We start from the raw sequence: 20867 nt of genomic DNA, 5'->3' as shown, positions 1-20867 counted from the left end.
TAATGCACACCCCCTACCTGAACTGCCTGCCTTCATAGGTTTTCTGTATTTGCTAAACCCTATAGATAACTCGTGTATGAGCCACTTTTGCTCCCTTAAAATAGGCAAATACTCCACGAAAATAAAAAATATGTTCAAGTAGAAATAGGCCACACACATTTTGGACCTTGTGCCCCTGCTTTCGCCTTCTTAGCTCAATTGATATGTTTGTAAATGTAGTGCATGTAGTACCCCAGAACAAACTATTATAACTGCCTGATCAGAAGAGGTGCATATATATCTTTTAAAGAGCAAATTACTAGGTGCAAAGGAATAATTCATTTGCAAAAAAAGTTTAATTCCCAGTTTAAACTTAATTTTATTTGCTTATAAAATACTCCCATTGGGAATGTGACCTACTTTTCTTTCTCCCTAAAACATAATTTTACTGACAGATGTAAAACATAGGGAGTAAAATACTCCAGCTTTCTGGATCACTGATGTTGCTAGAATCCATATTTTTTTTGTGACATTCTGCAAGCCTGACGTCTCTCGCAGGGTTAAAGGGATTGTGAAAAACGAAGCATTAAATGAATCCTGTAGATGGGTGTTGGGAAAAATGTCTCTTTTAGCAACTTTCCCTCCTATAGACCTCAAACATTTTTCTTTTGTGTTTTGAACCTGCCCTGACTTTTTACATGGGTGAGGCTTTCAGCTTGGCCCCCCTGACCATTTTGCTCATTTTGTTATGGGGAATCCGATCAGTCCTTCAGACCATCAGTACTGGGAAACTGTTTCCCTTTTGACTCTTAAACTTTTGTAACTTTTTAACATTGAACACAGCATCTTATAATGCAATAGGGATATTTTTGTATCACTCTAGTCTTTTACGCTTGGCATTTTTGGTTACTTTTAGATGTGCCTAAAGACAAGCTGGTGGCAGCAATTATATTTTTACCATTTTTTGTCATTTCTAGTGTGCATATTCCTGTTTACCATGAATGGCTACTAAACGTGGCAAGTGCCCTAAAATGGCCCTACCACATGATTTTCTCTTGTTCTTGGCCTATATTGTTTGTCCTACTTCCTGCTTTCTACACAACTTATCCCTCAACTCATCCCTCAACTCCTAGAAACAGGAGTTAAATCCATCACTCTCTACAATGAGCTAATTAAGCTCTTCTTATATAGTTTTATTAGATTTCAAACAGGATGTTTCAAAAGTTTTCAATACAACTGGTTGTAATAATTCATAAATGTACTCCTGTTTTTCAGTATTCTTGCAGACTTGTTGTGCCAAACGGTTACTCTGAATTCAAATTGACTCAAAAGTCTTTTTTAAATATGTATGTATAAATGTACCTCAATTATATTTTCTAGTAATTCAAGAACTAAGAAATAATTCAATGAAATACTATCAATGCATGATTTGTACATAGATTTCCATATTGATGTGAATTTTCACTAATCCAGATGGGTTCTGTAATGTTAATCAGATGTTTCAAATGCCAACGTATCTCATCTTGGATTTTCTATAATTTAATCGTTTTAATATATTATCTATTAAAATAATTGTCAAGATGGTTAGGCAGAATTTTTATGCAGTACCCTTTGGGACCACTACACACAACTAAGACTACAGGTGTAAGCAAAACCAACCTTTGGGATAAGTCTGTACTACACAGTTTTGTGGTAGCGCTGCTGAGCAGTCAGGCTTATCTCAAGAGGGAATGCGAGCTGTAAGGTTGTTACACAGTCTATAATTACAAGCATTCAAATAGACACTTCTACTCGAGGTTTCTTGGTAAAACACTTATGAATTTATTCAGAGTCAGTTATAAAACATTCACTAGAATGAGGCAATCACATAAAAATATACTTCAGTACTTCACAATATCAGGTTCTGAGGCATTTAAACTACTTTGAAGGAGGAACAAAATGGGATACATAGCATTTGAAGTAGGAGCAAAAAGCCATATGTTAATAAAACGGATATTACAGTTACTCTTAAACCGTGCAATAGTTAGAGTTTGCAAGAGGAGCTGATTCAATGCAATAGGTTAGGCCAAAGCCAATGGGCTAAAGTCTTGTATAGGATAAAGCAGTTCTGGAAGTTAAACGGAAAAGTCTTTGCCAAAGTTCTCAGAAGTAGTTTGTAAAAGAAAGATTCAAATGTTGGGTCACAAGCTGACTAGGCCTGCAAGTTCTCAAAGTTTCGAGCACTTTCGCAGTGAGAGGTAAGTTCTCTCGGTTGGGTTTTCGCAGTACCTTACAATGAAGAAAAAGATGCAGCTGAAGAAGTCTGTTCCTGGCAGTTCCTGCAGATCTCGCTGTTCCTGAGCTTCAGTCATGGGGACAAGAGGAGGACGTCGGGGGACTCCTGCACTGGGACTGGTCAAAAAGCTGGAAAAGGCAAATCTTCGATTCCGGTAGCTGTAGTCAAGCACACAAACTGGTGTCCTTCTCCCTGGCTATTTGGTTTCCTGCAGCACTGAGGAAACTACAACCATCTCCGAGAATGGTGTCCAGGTGGCTTACGAGTTGATTGGTCCCACCAACTCAAAGGGAGAAGTCGTCCTTCAAGGGCTTCTCTGTCGAGATGAACCTGGCCATTCGGACCTGCAGCAGGGCTTCACCGGGCAAACCAACGGTCCAGGAGTTGCAGCAGCCGTCCTCTTCAAGCTCGTCTTAGGTTCTTTCATTCCAGTGGTCGACTCTGCCTTCCAAGCCAAGAGACTCGCCTTTTATCCAGTTTCCTCCCATTCATTCCAGGCTAGCTGCCACTCACCCAGGAGGGTGGCTGTCCTTGCCGGACAGTCAGCCAGCCAATCACGCTAGAGTGCATTTGGGTCTCCTAGGAGACTAAGCACAGGGAGTTTTCGGGCACCTCTATCACTTCCTGCCCACCCCAGACACTCGGGCGCCAGTGGCGGTCTTCAGTCCTGTAGCCCGCCAAAGGCATAGGAACAAAGGGACCAAACCTGGTTTGGCGTGCAGAGACCAACTCTAGAAGGACCTTTCCAAAAAGAAATCGTGAAAAAAGACCGGGACCTGTTGAAACACAGGGAACTTGGACGCCATCTTGAAAAGCATGACTCCCGCGATTCAACGCTACTGGTGTTCGCGGTCGGGAAAAATCATGGTAGTTCATTGTAAAATCACTGCCACCAGCCATTTCGAGAGGAAAGGGTAGCATTTGACTGCTCCATGAGTTTCTAGACATAGCAGATACTAGGAAACCCCTCCAGCACTCTATGGTAAAATAGTGTATGCTGGGTCCAGGAATTTGGGAAGACTTATAGTCATTTTCACTTTACTTTCTCTGGGAAACAGTAGTGTATCCAAGAGAAGGTATTTAAACCTTGGGACAGCCTAAAAGGCTTCCCTGTGTCACTGCACTGAGGGTGCTGTGTGACATACATAAAAATATGCCTATGGAGTTGTCTAAAAACTCCACAACCAAAAGAAATAAACACAGAAAACAAACAATAAAAAAATAGAGCCCCAAAGTAGAGCTGGGGGTCTCTATGTAGAGAGGAATTAGCACATTTTGAGAATTCTCCCTAACAAAGATCTAGCCTCAATTTCATCCCACTAACCAGATAATGAAGATTAAAAAAATGCTCTACTTTGTATTAGCACCATTTATTGTATGTATCGATGTTACAATTCTGCAAAGAAAGTAAGGGGAAACTAGGAACCCCCAAATGGAGATTATTGTTCAAAGCAAAAACTACTAATTGTTCACTAACAAGTTAACAATACTTATTTTAAAATAATATAAATGACTGGGCGTGGCCAGGTGAGGTAGTGGAGGGATGTGATTTCTGTGAGCTCCTGTTCTCACTTTGGCCCCGCAGCACATATCCCCCTTAAAAATGGAAAACAAATGAATTAACGAAAATGGCCGGGAGATGGGAATGCTCGGAGCACCTGCTGGGAGAAGGAGCAGTGAGGAAATGAGCTGCTGTCTGTTTGTGATCTATGCAGCGCTGCAACAGGATGGCAAGATGTGGTCGGAATTCGGAGCGAAGCAAAGTGGTGAGGGCGAGCCCGCTCTGGGACTGCACCTTGCGGCTTGAGAGAAGATGATGGTGGGCTGCTCTGGACCGGCATTGTAGAAAGAAGTTTAGAGGTAAGCCGGCAGTGCGGCAAGGACAAGTGAAGATTGCTCGGAGCAGACCCGGAACCGGGAATCCAGGCGGCAGGGCCCTCTTCTCCGCCCCCCCAACCCCATCTCCCAGATAGGAAGATCAGCAGTGGTAGGAGGGAGTGCCAGAGCCGCTGGGTGAGTGGGGAAGCTGGCAGCTGAAGCAGAGAAAGCCGTGCGAGGAGCAGAAGCGAGTGCGGCAGTCGGGAGCGGGAAACGTGGAATTCCCCCGATCCCCCTACCCCTCACACACAGATGGAAAATATCCATTTGCATATGTCTTTGTCCCGCCGACATGGGCAGTCCAGCACCGATATGCTATGGCAATTTACCTTCTGAACAAGAGTACCAACAGCAACCCCATACACATGTTTCAGCCTTGTTGGGCCTCATCACATGAGAGATGAGGAGCGTTCAAGGTCATTGAGGCCGTCGAAGCCTGCAGAACCCTCAAAGCCAAAACCGTCGAACGGGCCTGTCGACGTTGTCCAAACCATCGCTGTCGACGCCAACGCCGAAACCATCAACGCCAAAATTACCAGTCGTATCAGCTCAGCCTCCAGATCATGTGGAAACTCATAAGATTAAATCAAAATCTTCATCAAAGCCTAAAATACCTTTGAGTGCTCCTGAGAAATCCTTGACCCCTTTGACAAGGAAGGAGTTTTTCAAATCCCTTTATTCCATCTTTGAAGAGGAAGACAGGTCGGATGAGGAGGATGCACCTTTTGGGCTTAAATATGGAACCCCCAATGTGCCAGAGTGACTCATATCGAAAGAGAGCTAGATGGAGGATCTTTGTGATACTCTACATAATGCCAGTGGCATTGATCCCTCTCCTGAGTTGGAATTTGGCAGGCCAGAACCTGGAGAGCACTCTCTCTTCATACCGTCACCTAATGTCCAAGGTAGTGGAATACCTAGGCTGGGGTAGACCTAAGGAACTATTTGTTCAGGATGACATAACGGATATTCTTGATCAAGGTCCACCTACAGACCTGATTCTTCTATTCCATGTGGCTTTACAAAATAGGGTGGGCAAAGATTGGGAGACCCCAGACACCAATCGTGTGATGGACAAATCTCTCACAAGAAAATACCGCCCTTCCAAAAGCAACCCCAGCTACCTGTCCAAGCACCCCTCTCTGGAAAGTCTGGTGGTACAGGCAGCCATGGCTACATCGAACAAGGCAGCGTACCCTACCATCCCTCCTGATAGGGACGACAAGCGCATGGATGGATGAGCGCAGAAGGTATTTCCAGCTGGAAGTATGGCCCTGAAGTCGGCCAACTCCACATGTGCTTTCGGAGTCCAAACTACACATCAACCTTTTGGAGCTCGGGGCAATCAGACTAGCGCTGAAGGCCTTCCTGCCCTCTGTACGGGGAAAAAATGTCCTGATAATGACGTACAACACAGTGGCCATGCATTACCTCAACAAGAGAAGTGTAGGATCACTACCATTGTGCAGAGAGGCAATGCAGCTCTGGTACTGTGCAATTTGAGAAGGAATCTCCCTATCAGCTGTTCACTTAGCCGGACAGAAGAACACGACGGCGGACGCTCTAAGCAGGCAGAGCACACTATCCCACTAATGGGAACTACCTCAGCAAGTCCTTCAAGAGATCTTCACCCTTTGGGGAACCCCTCAAGTAGATCTGTTTGCGACCGGAATCAACCGGAAGTGCGAAAGGTACTGCTCAAGGGAATTTCCTCAGAGAGGAGCGTTAGGGGACTCATTTGTGGTGGATTGGGATTTCCCACTGCTATACGCGTTTCCATTGATCCCCGTCATTACTCAAGTAATCAGGAGGTTGAGAATTGCCCCAGATTAGTCCAGGAGAACGTGGTACCCGGACCTTCTGGAAATGTCCATCTGTCCTCCGATACGTCTTCCACAAAGAGAATATTTTCTCACAAAGGGAGTGACAGGTTCTCCATCCAGAGGTCAACACTCTCAACCTTCACGCGTGGTTTCTGAATGGTTGAGATACAAGGATTGGGACCTCCGAATGACGTGATGGATGTGTTGCTTTCGGCAAGGAGGCCAGCAACAAAATCTCTGTACCATTGCTGCTGGAATACATTTTGTGACTGGTGCATGGAAAAGAATGTTGATCCTTTTCTACGTTCAACATCGGATGTGCTATCTTTTCTCATATCTTTAGCACACAAAGGTCTTAATATTGGGACCATTAAAGGTTACCTGGCAGCGCTTTCCATATTCGGGCGCTCTTTGGAAGAATACTCCTACTTTAAAATTCCCTTGATAGTTCAATATCTAAAAGGGCTCACAAACGTATTCCCGCCTTCTACTTTTCAGGTTCCAGTTTGGGACTTTAATCTAGTTCTGAAATGTCTAATGTGTGCCCCATTTGAACCTTTGCACACATGTCCATTGAGGTTATTAACCTTTAAAACCATATTGTCGGTTGCCCTAACATCTGCACATGGAGTGAGCAAGTTGCAGGCACTCTCTTCCTGGCCACCCTATACCGTATTCCACAAGGATAGGGTTGTGTTGAGGGTAAAACCCTCCTTCCGGCCAAAAGTTATATCAGATTTTCTTCTAAATCAATAAATTGTTCTGCCAGCGTTTTATCCCCCGCCGCATGCCAGTAAAGAGGAGAAGCAGCTCCATAGATTGGACCCTAGAAGAGCTCTAACCTTTTTTATTTGTAGGTTGTCCAAAGTGAGAGTGGAAAACCAACTCTTTATTGGATACACTAAATGAAAATGATACAAGCTGTTTCTAAACAGACTTTGTCAAGGTGGATCATCCTTGGTATTTCTGAATGTTTCAGGTTGGCGCGCAAAAACCCACCAGAGGGTTTGCAGGCTCATTCTACCTGCGGCATACCCTCTTCCGCAGCCCTGCAAATGGTAGTTCCCATTAGATCCATTTGTGAAGCTGCAACATTGTCATTGCTGCATACGTTAACAAAGCATTACTACTTGGATACTTCCCACACTCAGGATGTCGCTTTTGGTAAGGCAGTGCTTTATTCTGCCTTATAAAAAAAAATTGACCATTCTAAATTCTCCACCCTCCTTCAATCCTACATACTGATTTGGTAGTCTATCAAAGATGAGGAATATGTTGGAGGACACAATCCATTCGAAGAACAAGTTACTTACCAACTGGTAACGTTCTTTCGACTGGATGTTTACCCAATGTATTCCTCATCGCACTCCCATCCTACCCCTCAGTAGAATTTATCATGCTGTTACAACTTTCGTTCTTGCAAGGCTGACTACTGCCTGCCTTTGCTAACAGCCAACACAAAGAGGTGGGGGGAAAAACAGAACTGAGGCCAATGGGTGCAGTGTGCTTCTTATATCACCCAATGACGTCGCCCTCGACAGAGGCCTTCGAGGGACATCAACTCGATGCCATCGACATAGGCCGCACTCTGCCGGAAAAGCTTTCCCAAGCAGCCGAAGCTGGACATGATGATCAAAGATGAGGAATACGTTGGAGGAACATCCAGTCGAAAGAACGTTACCAGTTGGTAACAAGTTAAGTTACTTGTTCCTTAGACTTCCTGGCTCTCTTCAAGTGGTCGTTTCAAGAGTTGAACTTGGATTGCAAACCTTGGATTCTAGTCTCATCCATAAAACAAAAGTGATGATACTAAATAAGATGATATGCCCAATTAAGAAATCGTTATTTGAAGACTTGTGTACAATTATTCAAGCATGTTCATCAGGAGCCCTAAATAACTTATATTCTGAATGTACTGGACCACATTGGAATTTCTCTTGACATACTAATACCCAACCCTAATTTGGTTAAACAATGTCATACTGTTGGACTGACCTAACCGATGTGACACTATTAGGAAATATGAGGCAAATTATCATTACAAACGAGTAAAAATTAATGTAATACGTTACTGGGCGATCTACAATTATTCCCAAACTGTAGGGTCAGAGCTCTTAAATGGGATTTAGGTTTCCCATATTTAGCTTTTTAGATGATGTGGGACCTACGCATGCTTTATTATGCGAAGATGGACTATTTATATAAGAGCAATAATGAGCCTTGGAAGCATCTCATCATGAGTTTTGGAAAGTAATCTCTTAGAGATTGGTGGTTTCAGATAGTAACTCACGACATAGTCGATCATGTTGAATTTCTATGGGCCTTGTTGTTTTCAGGTACCAATAAACACTCTATTATCGCACTTGTGCACTTTATTAAGGGTGCATATGAACTGCTCAATTAAATTTTTCTCTTTGGCACCCACATATTTACTTATTTAGGAAGCCATGATTGATGCAGATAACATGTAATATGAAGCTTTATATGATGTGTTATTCTATTTTTATACTTTTAGTTCATTAATGAGATATGTCTGAATGTTTTATGCATAATTGCTAAACATCTTCAAAATGTGGCGTGCTATTAGACATATTTTAGTTTGCTGAGCTATGTGAGATTTTTATCTGTGATTGTGTTTCTTTATTAACAGTAATGTATAGAAGAACTTATGTAACAATGTATGAAGTTTTTATAAACCATATATACTTAAACAATTGAAATATATGTAAATATAATGCATTCATAAGATTTAATAGAATTCTTTTATGAATGATTGTAACCAGTTGTACTGAATACTTTTGAAACATCCTGTTTGAAATCTAAATCAATTGTATAATAACTTATTTAGCTCCTTGTAGAGTGTGGGGGAATACAACTTTTGTTTCTAAGAATTGAAGGATACATTGCTTATAAGTCAGTGTTGGATCGACCCCTCTTTCCTCCCTGTGCCATGAATTAATTTATAATTGGACACAAGTTTGGAAATTTGTCGAAATTGAGTGCACCTGGACATATTATATGTTGGCTTCTTCCTGCTTTGCCAGGCCAGGAAATTCCTTATAAGGTCATCCACTTACCCATGACCTTATATGCTGCTTTTCTCGTGGGCTAGTGATGCCTTTGTGTGTGCATGGCTCAGGAACTGGGAGAGACTGTCTGGTCCCATTCCACTTTCCTAGAGCCAGAGAGTACTGGCTGTTTGAATGGTGCAGATCCTTACCATTGGTGGCCTTGGACTTGTTTTCAGGCTGGATGTTTGGTAGAAAGAGGGCTCCTGCAGCCATTACTCCAGTATCAGTGTTGGAGCCAAGAATCCCTTGTAGAAGAACAGCCGACTGAAGATAAAAAGAAGTCTCCTGAAGCGGCCCACCATCCCTTCCTGCGTCTGGCCCAGTGAAGCCTTGTTGGACTACCTGATTTGTGGTGCTTCAACAACTGAGCTTTTGGGACCAACAAGTCTCACCGTGTTCTCGAGGATCCAGCCGTCTTGAGACTTTGGGATGTATCCCTGGACCACCCGGTGGACTGACAAGCTCTCTAGTGGGCTTTCTCGGTAGAACCGTAGCTGTTCTGCGTTTGATGCCCGAACTTCAGTGTTCACCAGCTTGTGGTGCAAGTCGCCTTCCTATCGAATTTCATCCCCCCCCAGCTTCAAGGAAGCCTGATCTGGAAGGTCTTCAACTGCGACTGGAAGGACAACTGCCGTCTGTGTGCGGTGGGCATCTCTGTAACTCGCCTTCCCACATCCTGTGAAGTGTCCTGAAGCGGTCTGCATCAGTGCTTTTTTTATTTCTCCATCACTAAGGGATGCACTCTGCTCATGGACCTGACCGGAAGAAAGCTTGCACCCGCCGCTCCGGAACACCTCTCACTGAACCAATGGTGGGAAATCCAACCTCCAGCGACACCAACCCTCCCAGTCGACCCATCCTGTCCTCGGTGGGTGGGGGGGGATCGAAGTCGGGGGTGCACGGGGTAGGTAAACGTGAAGCATACCCCAGTCCGCCATACAATAACATTGAAATAATTATTTTTTTATTCTTCCATTCCACTGCATTTTAGTAGTCGTACCGGAGAAGTGAAACCTGAAAGACAAAAACACATTTTTACTTGCCAGTTACTTCATTGCATCTCTTCTCTTGAACAATCTTCAACACAAGTACTCTACCTGCATCAGATACATTCTGGGCAGAAACATTGTGAAATGGGCACAATGCCCCACTCTTTATAGGGATTGGACTTCTGAAGCTAGAACATATTTCTTGTAACTTGGTTTAATCTTACTGCATGACTTACCGTCTTTTGTTGATTAAGTAACTGAATGCATTTTAAGAAATTATGGTGACTGCATATATGTTTGAGTGTTGTGTGATAATATCACCTACTGGTTTCATTTTTGTTGGCATGTGAGGCCTAGAATATAGTACTTATATGCACTGGTGTCTAAATTTTATTGTTGTGTGCTTCACTGTTTGGACTCATTGTGGACCTCTGACCACACTCATTCTCTCCGGACAATAGCCTCGACTCCTATCCATTGCCACCTTGATTTTGGTTTGGCCAACCTCTGAGTTCCCCTGTTCACTATAACTAGAGTGGCCTCCTAGGATCTGTCCAACAGGCTACATTATAGAAATATATCTTAACAATGGCTCTCTATTTGGTACAGCTAGGATCAAATGTTCTCGTTTCCATAGATTAGAATGTACCACTTGCCTACTGTTTGTGATGGCTGCAGATCTCATTGTTCTCCATGACCTGCAAACCATGTTTATTTCACATGAGTTATGTCTTCTGGGTAGATATTAAGTTTACTTTTTTGTTTGCAGGCCTATCAGGATGCGACTGGTGTGGATCATATACCTGTTGTTCAGATTGATTTATCTGTTCCTTTGAAAGTCCCAGGCAAGTGCAAAACCACCTTCTTACATGTGAAAAAGCTTCCTCCACCCCAAAATTATTTGTATTTTTCTTTTCATGAATTTCTTGTAGGCATGTTTCGGTCATTGACTTGAATTTGCGTTCATGTATTTTGAATACTTTTAACATTTACACTTTCATTCACTCAACCAGTCTCCACAATAGCAAATTCTTGCATCTGACTTAATGTGGGAAACAATTGCTTCTTTACTTCCTTACCATCTTTCCAAATAAGTGTTTCTCTATCCATTCAGTCAACAGAGCTGATGCACATTTCTTCAAATGTTGTCCAGCAGTCGAAGGAAAAATAAAATTCAAGCCTTTGAACCAGTAAGCTGGAACAAATAAATGACAATACAAAAGTACACCTACCAGCCAATGCAAAAGTCCAAAGTCTGCTCATCTAAACCACCTTTTTTTCAGGTGGTTACAACTTCCAGGCCAATATGTTTTTTGTCTCTTCTGTAAGTTCATGCTTCTTCTACAGATGGGGCAATGGACTTAAAACATTGGCAGTAAAAGTAGTGGCCCTTTGGGATAAATCTTATACATGCTAATGCTTAACACGCATGTAAAAGCACTCCATCGCCTGAGAATTCATTACAACCCTTATGATCATCTCCTCTTCTCACTATTCACAGGATCACTGATTTTTATTGCGGACATCACTGTGACATACAATTATAAAGTGTAATAAATATTACATGAAAAATATTGAAAGCCCTTTTACAGTGCACATTGTAAAAATACCTATTCTGGAGGGGGAGGGACCCCCCGAACCTGCTTATCTCTCCTTCCCCTAAACTTTCCTTGGCTCCCTCCCCTTTATCCCAATTTTAACTTATCTGTTTGTTTTTTACACCAATTAATACATTTTTTCTTTATTATTTCTGCTTTTATGTATTTTTTTACCCACTCTATTTCCTGCAATATTTTTTTCATCTTTGTACATTTTCTTTATTATTTCCTGCAATATTATCACAGGATACCCTATTCACAATATCGTCTCAGCAAACTAGCTCTTCCACATCATATTATAATTTATTGTGATTTAGTCCAAAATCTGGACTTTACACAAGCATAAATACAACACAGTTTCACATAAAATAAAAATGAGCACACAAGCATAAACACATAAAAATGAACACACATGAGCATAAAAGCAATACTGGATCGAAGTCTAGGATGTAGAAATACATGTTCTATCCTAATTCGTTTACATGTATCATCTGTCGACCAATGTGAACACAAAATTGCATAGCTCATAAATGAGTGAGTAATGGGTAATGCCCCAGGCCCGTGGCATAGAACCAGTATGAGATCAAAGAAAATAAATAAGGTAGTGGCCACTATGGAGTTACAAATGCTAGACCCAGGCCACCGTATTTTCCCCGAACAAGTTGGGTGAGGGGCTTAAGGCTCGTACAGCTCTCTAACCTGGGAGGAGTGTCCTAACATGTGACCATACTCTAAGCAATGCAAGCTGAGTTGAGATAGTGTCTGAGTTTAGGCAGTAATCCCAGAAAGAATCCCTGGTAATAGACTCATAGCTATGCACCAGCGTACACATGTACAGTGGCCCCAAGCTGGAGCATTGGGTAAGGACGTGTCTAGTTGACTCTGAGGCCTGCTCTCCCATAGATACGACAATTCCTGTGTTCCAATGGTACCCCTAAATGTGGGCCCGTGACGGCTAGGCCCTGTAGTTGGTTAGTACCTAGCATTAACATAAATGACCTTACTTCTGGGGCCAGGCATAGTAGCAGGTATGGTTGTGTCTTCCTGTATCTATGTACAACATGAGATACTGCCTCCTATCCTTTTAACTTGGCCAAGTGGATGTAATTCTCGCACCAGTCCCATCGGTTCAGCCTATGTTTAAAAGATTTTTTCAGATGGACATAAGGCATGGTTCTCTTCCTGGAGAAGGGCCAATCAATCTCCAAGAAAAGGGATTCATTAAGTTGATTAAAGTTGTCCCCACGCTGTACCTTTTCAAAGTCATAATTACAAGCCACTAAGGTAAGTAATTTGCAAGCCGGGGAGGCACACGCTTTTAAATAAAAGGATCCTCGTGCACACATTGCCATTCCCCCCAATGAGGTCAAACGCAATTACAGGTGTAGATATTGCATAGGGCATGAAGGGCCCATGCCCAATACTGCTCGCCAATAGTGGCCCTCAAGTACATTTAGCCAGGTCAGGTCCTGCATTCCAAGCACTGCTGGTATAATTTTATAATACCACCCATGCTGTAGCCTGCATTTCCCCTAGCATATTTACAGGCTTGGAGAGTTAGTAATTTGGCTCGTCTCTTTTTTTGGGAGCTTATCAAGTTGTAATTTGCCAAAACATCAAATTCCAGGCCTAAATAAGGATAAGACTGTGTATAGTTAATCATACCCAGACTCGTGTCAATTATGGCGCGACTGGGCCCCTTTCTGGAAATTGCCACTTTCTTGGTCTTTTCCAAGTTGATGTTTAAGCCCTAGTGAGATGCATATAGCGAGAGCTCCTCCAGCATGTTCTTAATAACTGACATCATATTTATAGTCCAAGATGTTGAAGAATGGGTAGCTAAAACCAAAGTAACTTGAAGAGCATGAAGGAGGATTCTTGATGTCTAAAATTACTAGTGATCAAATGGTTGTTCAGACTCCACTTGCTGGCAAGTTCTCAGTTGCCAAACTAGTCAGTGAACACTCCGGTTGTAAAGCGCTCTGCTGCTCTCAAGCTAGTTTGCACTATAATCAATAAAATAAAATGAAGACGGGTATGGAGACTTGAGTCTAGCGCCAAACTCAATCAAGGTAATGTGATTTGAGCAGTAAGGCAGTCTTGAGCTATTGGTGTCGTGTGGAAGTAAGGTTAACCACACAGAGTCCACACAACATTACAAAACTGTACTAATCTATTAGGCCTTAAAACACTAAACCTGTAAAACCTAAGAGAAGCATATACAACAAACACACTTATATATCCATATGTGTACACATTTTGTAATTTCAAAGTGGTATTACTTGCACTTCCCACTAAAACAGTATAAAAGCAGTTCATTAAAGCGAATCAATAAAACTGTACAAAGTAAAGTGGAAAGAAAAATCTATTAATACATAAACTGTATACCCTGCCTTATACAGATAAGGTAAGTTCCAGGGAAGTACCTGAGAGGGGGAAAAGGGAAGTCTCCAAAGCTCCTGTGCAGCACCAACAGGTTGGTAAAAAGATGTTGATAAACATGTAGATTGGTTCACCCCTAGCGTGTTCAGTCCCAGTGGTGCCCCTCTGGCTGCCAGTTTTTGTGCTAAGGTGAGTTTTTCACCCTTAACTTAACAAGTTTGTTGGTGCCAGTTTGTTGGCTTCACCAGCGGTTCAAGCTTATCTACTGCATTGGTAAGCCAATGCTTTTTTTTTTTTTATTCTGCTTTGTCATTTTGTTTTTCAGGGTGGCCTTAAAATGGAGATTCTGACCATATGGGCTCTGTGAGCCCACAATGTTAGTCTCCATACTGGTTGTTAAGGTTGATGTTCAGAATCAGCCCTGTAGATTCTGAGAGATCACTGTTAAGAAAGATTAGCCTTTTAGGCCACTTTCCCTCCATATTCTATGGATCCCTAAACTTTGTGCGTTTGTTTCTGACACTGTCCTTACTTTTTACAGCCTTCAGACCATCAGTACTGATAAACTGTTTCCCTTTTGTTTTTAACTTTTGACCTGTTTCGGTAGCTTTTCTAACAGTTCACACAGCATTTTACAATGCCGTGCATGGGGATAATTATGCATCACTCTAGTCTTTTACTCTGGGGATTTTTGGTTACTTTTATATGTGATGTAAAGGTGCAGAAGAAGGAGACCGACACTAAGGTGGCATGGTGGTTGGTAAAGACTTATTCTTCGTGAAAAGAAAGCGAAAAGTGTTCCTTGCCTCAACTTGCCTCAACTAAAGACGCATGATCTTAATTGCCCCGGATTGGGTCAGGAGAGCGTGGTACTCGGACCTTCTAGACATGTCCATCTGTCCCCCACTACGTCTTCCTCAGAGAGAGGACCTTCTCTCACAAATGGAGGGTCAGGTTCTCCATCCAGAGGTCAAAACTCTCAAACTTCACGCTTGGTATCTGAAAGGCTGAGATACAAGGATTGGGACCTTCCAGATGACGTCATGGAGGTGTTGCTTTCGGCAAGAAGGCCAGCAACAAAATCTCTATACGGTTGCCGTTGGAGGAAGTTTTGCAACTGGTGCAGAGAAAAGAATTTCAATCCTTTTCTATGTTCTATTCCGGAAGTACTGTCATTCCTCCTGTCCCCAGCGCATAGAGGTCTAAATGTTGGTACCATTAAAGGTTAACTTGCAGCGCTTTCCATCTTCAAGCGCTCGTCGGAAGAATGCTCCTATTTCAAAATTCCTTTGGTAGTGCAATTCTTAAAGGGACTCACTAATGTGTTTCCTCCTTACCCATTCCAAGTGCCAATTTGGGATCTCAATCTGGTTCTATAATTCTTAATGTGTGCTCCTTTTGAGCCTTTGAAAACGTGTCCATTAAGATTACTGACATGGAAAACTGCTTCCTAATTGCTTTAACATCTGCAAGAAGAGTGAGCAAATTGCAGGCACTGTCTTCTGGGCCACCCTATACTGTGTTCCATAAGGACAGAGTTGTGTTGAGGGTTAAACCCTCATGTTTACCTAAAGTAGTATCTGATTTTCATTTAAGTCGGAAAATTGTTTTACCCGCATTGTATCCTCCACCTTATCCTACTAAGGAGGAGGAAAGATTACACAGGTTGGATCCAAGAAGAGCTTCAAGCTTTTACATCTCTAGGCTTTCCAAGATTAGAGTGGACAACCAACTGTTTATCGGCTACACCGGAAGGAAATTGGGTCAATCGGTGACAAAACAGACAATATCACGCTGGATTTTGCTTTGCATTTCAGAATGCTACAGATTAGCATAAAGAGACCCTCCAGAAGGGTTAAGGGCTCATTCCACCAGAGGCATCGCCTCTTCGACAGCCCTTCAAAGAGGTGTTCCAATAAGGTCCATTTGTGAAGCAGCAACTTGGTCTTCACTGCACACCTTTTCAAAATACTATAGTCTGGATGCTTCCTAGTCTAAGGAGCTGAATTTTGGTAAAGCAGCACTATATTCAGCCATCTAAGGGTATTGAAAAATCTAACCCCTCCTCCAGAGAAATTGTCCATACTGCTTTGGGAGTCTAAGATGAGGAATACTTTGGAGGACACAATCCACTCGAAGAACAAGTTACTTACCAACTGGTAACGTTCTTTTGATTGGATGTTCCTCCAACGTTTTCCTCATCGCCCTCCCAGGCTACCCCTCTGTAGTTTTTTCCGGGTTATTGCCAACTCATCTCTTACAAGGCTGATACCAGTCTACCGGCACAATCTACACAGTACAAAATCAAAGGTGAAAAGGGAAAAACAGAACTGAGGCCAACAGGCGCTGTGCGTGCTACTTATATACCCGATGGCGTCACCATCGACTCGACGATATCGACGCATGGCGCCCTCTACATAATAAATATCCGAAGAGCAGCAAAGCTGGATGGAATACATCTAAGATGAGGAATATGTTGGAGGAACATTCAATCGAAAGAACGTTACCAGTTGGTAAGTAACTTGTTCTTCTCTCACGTTGTATCAAAAACCTGGAATGAGCTACCGAAGAACATACTCAACAAGAGAGACCATCTTCTATTTAGAAAACTACAAAAAACAGTCTCTTCTCCCCATAACTAGAAGGAATGCCTTGAGGGCACATACACAGCTGAAACGGATTCCCCCCAACCCCCTTCTCCCCGAGCTAGCTTCCATAAACAGAGGGAGGGGGGAAGAAAAACTTAAGCCATATTACCTTAACAAATGAAATATAGAAAGCTGACATCACACTAAGGAACGAATTTGGAGAAATCAGGAAAGAAAGGATAAGGAAGACATGTCAAAACACCTTTAGTCGACAAAGCAAACATGGGCAGCAACGGGAAAATGGATAGGAAGGGAGCAGATGAATGTACACTATACAGCACCAATAGCAGAGGGGGAGACAATGCGGGCCTCAAACTAGTACAAAAAACCTGGAAATAGCCTCAGATGAAAACTTGCCACCCCATCAAACCTAACAATTAGATGGATAAACTATAATACCATCTCCATAGGACAATCAGAGATGTAGAACAAGAAATGCAAAGATTGGGAGACAAATAACAGACAAATAACTGAATAACCCAAAAGCTTAACTTTCCGCGTACATCTTTCACACAGGATTGCACACAACCACTTCTTCGCACAGCACACCGCACATACTTCACCACACTGCATCAACAAACACACAACCCTCACCAACAGCACATGAGGACCCACATCGACCCGATAATCGCACCCAAGCTCTGCGCACAGTGAAAACCGAACAGGACACCACCGTTGTCACTTTCCTACTCTCACTTTACCCTACTAACCCCAACCCCATCTCTTTTGTTTGCAGATCCTCCAGAGCGCCTCGGGACCAATTCCATTGGTGACTGTGGGCGGTACAAATACCTTTAACATTAACGGCTCCCGAGATCCTGTGATTTTATAGATCTGTGGAACCCCAAAACCAGGAGACCTGCTTCCCATTTCAAGTGCATCATCGTGGAAAGGCCGAATCTGTGCAAGTCATTGCTGAACCCTCGTGGACACTCCAGAAACCCATCCCAACTCGTTCAGACTGCATCAGCAGAGTGTGGGACTGCAGGAACCAAAGAATATTGACCGGACAAATCACTTTCTTTGTTGGTGCTGCAGAAAAGGCACCAAAACCGCATAGTGACTAGAAAAGTTGATGAAATCCATGCCAAAGTTCCTCCCTCGAGACTGCTGCTGAGAGATCCCGTCCCTTGTCCTGCCTTTCGTCTTCAGATCGTACACTCCGGAGTTCGGGTCCAGAGCTGCAACTTCACAGAGCATCCACCACAAATGTTTTCTTCAAAACTGTGGCATGGTGGGGAAAAAGGCCTTGCTTCCCTTATTCCAGAAAGTCGCTCCGCAGCATTGGAGTGCACGAAGAGGTGCCCAGCTAACCCCTTCTTACCTAAGACCCCCTTTTACCTATGACCCCTTCTTACCTCTGGCCCTGCTTGTGTCCCTTTTTCTGGTATACTCTCTTGCCAGCCAAGACAAACTACTGTAGCTCTCTATTTAGGTATGCTCCGCTCCCTAAACAGGCCCAATTGTAAAACCTTATATGACCTGGTTTACTCCCCTGCCAGGCCAAATTACTAGTTCTAAGTACTTCTGTGGTAAGAGTCAACTTCAAAAGTTTTAACAACGACTTCTACTTCACACAATTAGATTTGAGGATTTTTTTAAAGGAGAATCAGGATCACACTGGTGCTATTTGCTGAACCAAAGTGTTTGCCTCATGCAAGACCGGCAATGTGTCCTTCTCTAGCATGGGGTCTGGCATGGATTCACATGCTCATGAACATTCCCTGTTGTCAGGCTGGGAATCCTCGGTAAAAGAATAAACAGTTTCAGTTTGTTTCTAAACTGTCTTTCTCCTGTAAACCAATCACTGAGCTCTGGGTTATACTGCCCCCAGACAATGACTGCCCTCTACCCAAGTCCCTCCTCTGGCAGCCATCTTCAGATTATATATTTTTTTTAAACTTTGTTTATTAAATGACTCATCTAACCAACATAAGCCTTATTTGGCTGTGCTACATTGCATTATTATTATTTGCCTATCAATTGCATCATACACATTTGACATATTCATGTTCGACATACATTCAGGCCATTGGGTATTGTGGAGGCGCTGAGGGAATATGAACCAGAGAAACTGGGTAAACAATCTCTGCTCGGGGCTCCTCGCCTCTCCCCCGTAGAATATACAGTTCTTCACCCAGCAGGAGAGCTAGTCCAAGGTTCGCAGTAAAGGGGTTCCAATATGTTTAGGCTTGGTTTGTAGCCCACAAAGTGTTGCATATTCTTTATCTGTATTGCTTAACCGCGTCAAGTCTTTCAGCCAACTCATTACCCCTGGTGGGGATGCACTCGTCCACTTCATCAGCACACATCTCCTAGTTGCTATCATGCAGGTCGGCAATAACTTTCGGTACTGCTTGGGTAACCCGGGGAGCCATCCAAACATACAACACATTAAATCGCAAGGCACAGCCAGCCCCAGCATTTGACTAAGTGTCTGCTACACCCTCCCAAAAGGAACGCAGTTTAACACATGCCCACAACATATGTATTAGGCCGACCAGGTCAACATTGCATCTCGGGCATCTGGGCGGTTTAGTGCCATCATACTGATGAATGCGTGCTGGTGAGATGTATGCTCTATGTAGAGTTTTAAGTTCACTTAGTTGCAGTCGGGAGATGAATGCGCCCCTGTGCGTAGTACCCATCTTCCGATTTTTACCACACGTTCAAGTGTTGGGAGTCCTTGCGCTTCGCTCTTTGAGCTTTTCTGCGTTTTTTCACTTTTTGATAGGAAAACTCTATTTTTGTGATAGACCTTGAGGCGGACACTTCTAGGTCCGCCACGCCCGTCCCAGACCCTTCAAGGCCTGACTCTGGTCTCGCTTCAGGGACAACACCCGGCGACAGGGGCGTACAAAGTCATTACACTAAACGAGTACGTCGAAAAAGGTGAAAGCGCCAGCAGGGGTGTCGAAAAATTCAGCGGATTCCTCGGATCGTTCAGATCCAAAATCTTCCCCGCATCCGCAGCAGTATTTGACGACTGGGCATCCCAAAACAAACAAGGGCTCTACTCCTAAATCAAGTTTACACGTCAAAGCGCGGAATTTCAACGCTCCGACGGCTCCCGAAAGGCCCGGTAGGCCCAAAAACTACAACTAGGCCTCAAGGTGAAAAACCTACCGCTAGGCCCTCTAACGCTGCGGTAGGCGGTAAACCTACCGATAGACCTTCGGAACCACTATCTCACGCCGAGTCAGTGGAAATCGAACACAGTATTGCTAGAATTACTTCGGCGATTTGGCTTATACCTATTCCGTTGAAAAACATGGGGCAGGCTGCGGACAAATCTATAGATACGCCATGGTGCCCCGATTCTCTCGATAACTGAGGATAGTCAAGAGCCTCTTTCCAACAGCCTGAGTGACAAATTTCAGCGTCAAGAGGCGGAAGACGACGTTTTTCCACCCGTAGGCCCTTCTTGGGCCTCTAAGTGGACAAGGGAGAAATTTGAAGGGTGCATGGATCATCTTGAGAAAATTATTTATTTTTCTGAACATCCTTCCCCGAAAAGATCTTGTGGAGAGTCTAATCCTAAATCAGCTTCACAGTTACAAGAGGATCAGCCCTCAGTTCCCGTCCATCATGAAGACATTCAAATGGATACTTATCAGGACATTTACAGTGAAGATGAAGAACCTTCCTTCCTGCAGGGCTACAATGAGGACCAGGCGGATGCCACGGACAATTGGGAAGAAACGCACCAAATGGGGGCGGACCCTTGGACGCTCTCCCAACAGGATCAGGGCACTGATGTTCTGTGCCTAGATTCTCCTCCGTCCACCCAGGCTCGCCAGGCATCACCTGTAGATGACCAAATGGCCTTCAATGCCATGTTAAGTAAGGCAGCAGATCACTTTCAAATCACTACTCAAGAGGCAGTGCCTGAGCAGGACTTTATAGAAGATATTCTGAAGGAGAAACCACTCTCTAGCCGGGCCATTCCCCTCCTTAATTCTATTAAGAGAAGATTGGCCCCCTCCCTGGTGTCACCAGCTCAAACCCGGGCAGTGACCCAAGAGTAGAAAAGTTATTTTGGACAGCTCCTTCGGACCCTCAGTACATTAAAGGGCATGCCACCCCTGTTCCCTGGTAGTAACTACCACCCGGAAACGGGCAGGAGTACCCCTTGCTACGGGGAGGCGCCTCCAAGAGGTTATATGCCTTGGGTAAGCGGGTTACCTCAGCTGCCGCCTATACCACGACTATAGCGAATAACAC

General features: G+C 43.5%; 1 protein-coding gene across 2 annotated transcripts in view; it reads left to right on the top strand.

Moving 5' to 3' along the window:
* The window catches only part of AP3D1 (adaptor related protein complex 3 subunit delta 1), a 2198421-nt gene that overhangs the window by 1145836 nt on the left and 1031718 nt on the right, over positions 1 to 20867 (top strand). For both annotated transcript variants that reach the window (XM_069649511.1, XM_069649512.1), the window contains exon 19: positions 10785 to 10860. In XM_069649511.1, the coding sequence (XP_069505612.1) occupies positions 10785 to 10860 (76 nt within the window). The remainder of the gene's footprint in view (positions 1 to 10784; positions 10861 to 20867) is intronic.

Source organism: Ambystoma mexicanum, chromosome 1p (assembly GCF_040938575.1).
Source record: "Ambystoma mexicanum isolate Mex_15411 chromosome 1p, UKY_AmexF1_1, whole genome shotgun sequence".
In the NCBI taxonomy this organism is placed as follows: Eukaryota; Metazoa; Chordata; class Amphibia; order Caudata; family Ambystomatidae; genus Ambystoma; species Ambystoma mexicanum.
This window is presented reverse-complemented; position numbering and strand designations above follow the sequence as displayed.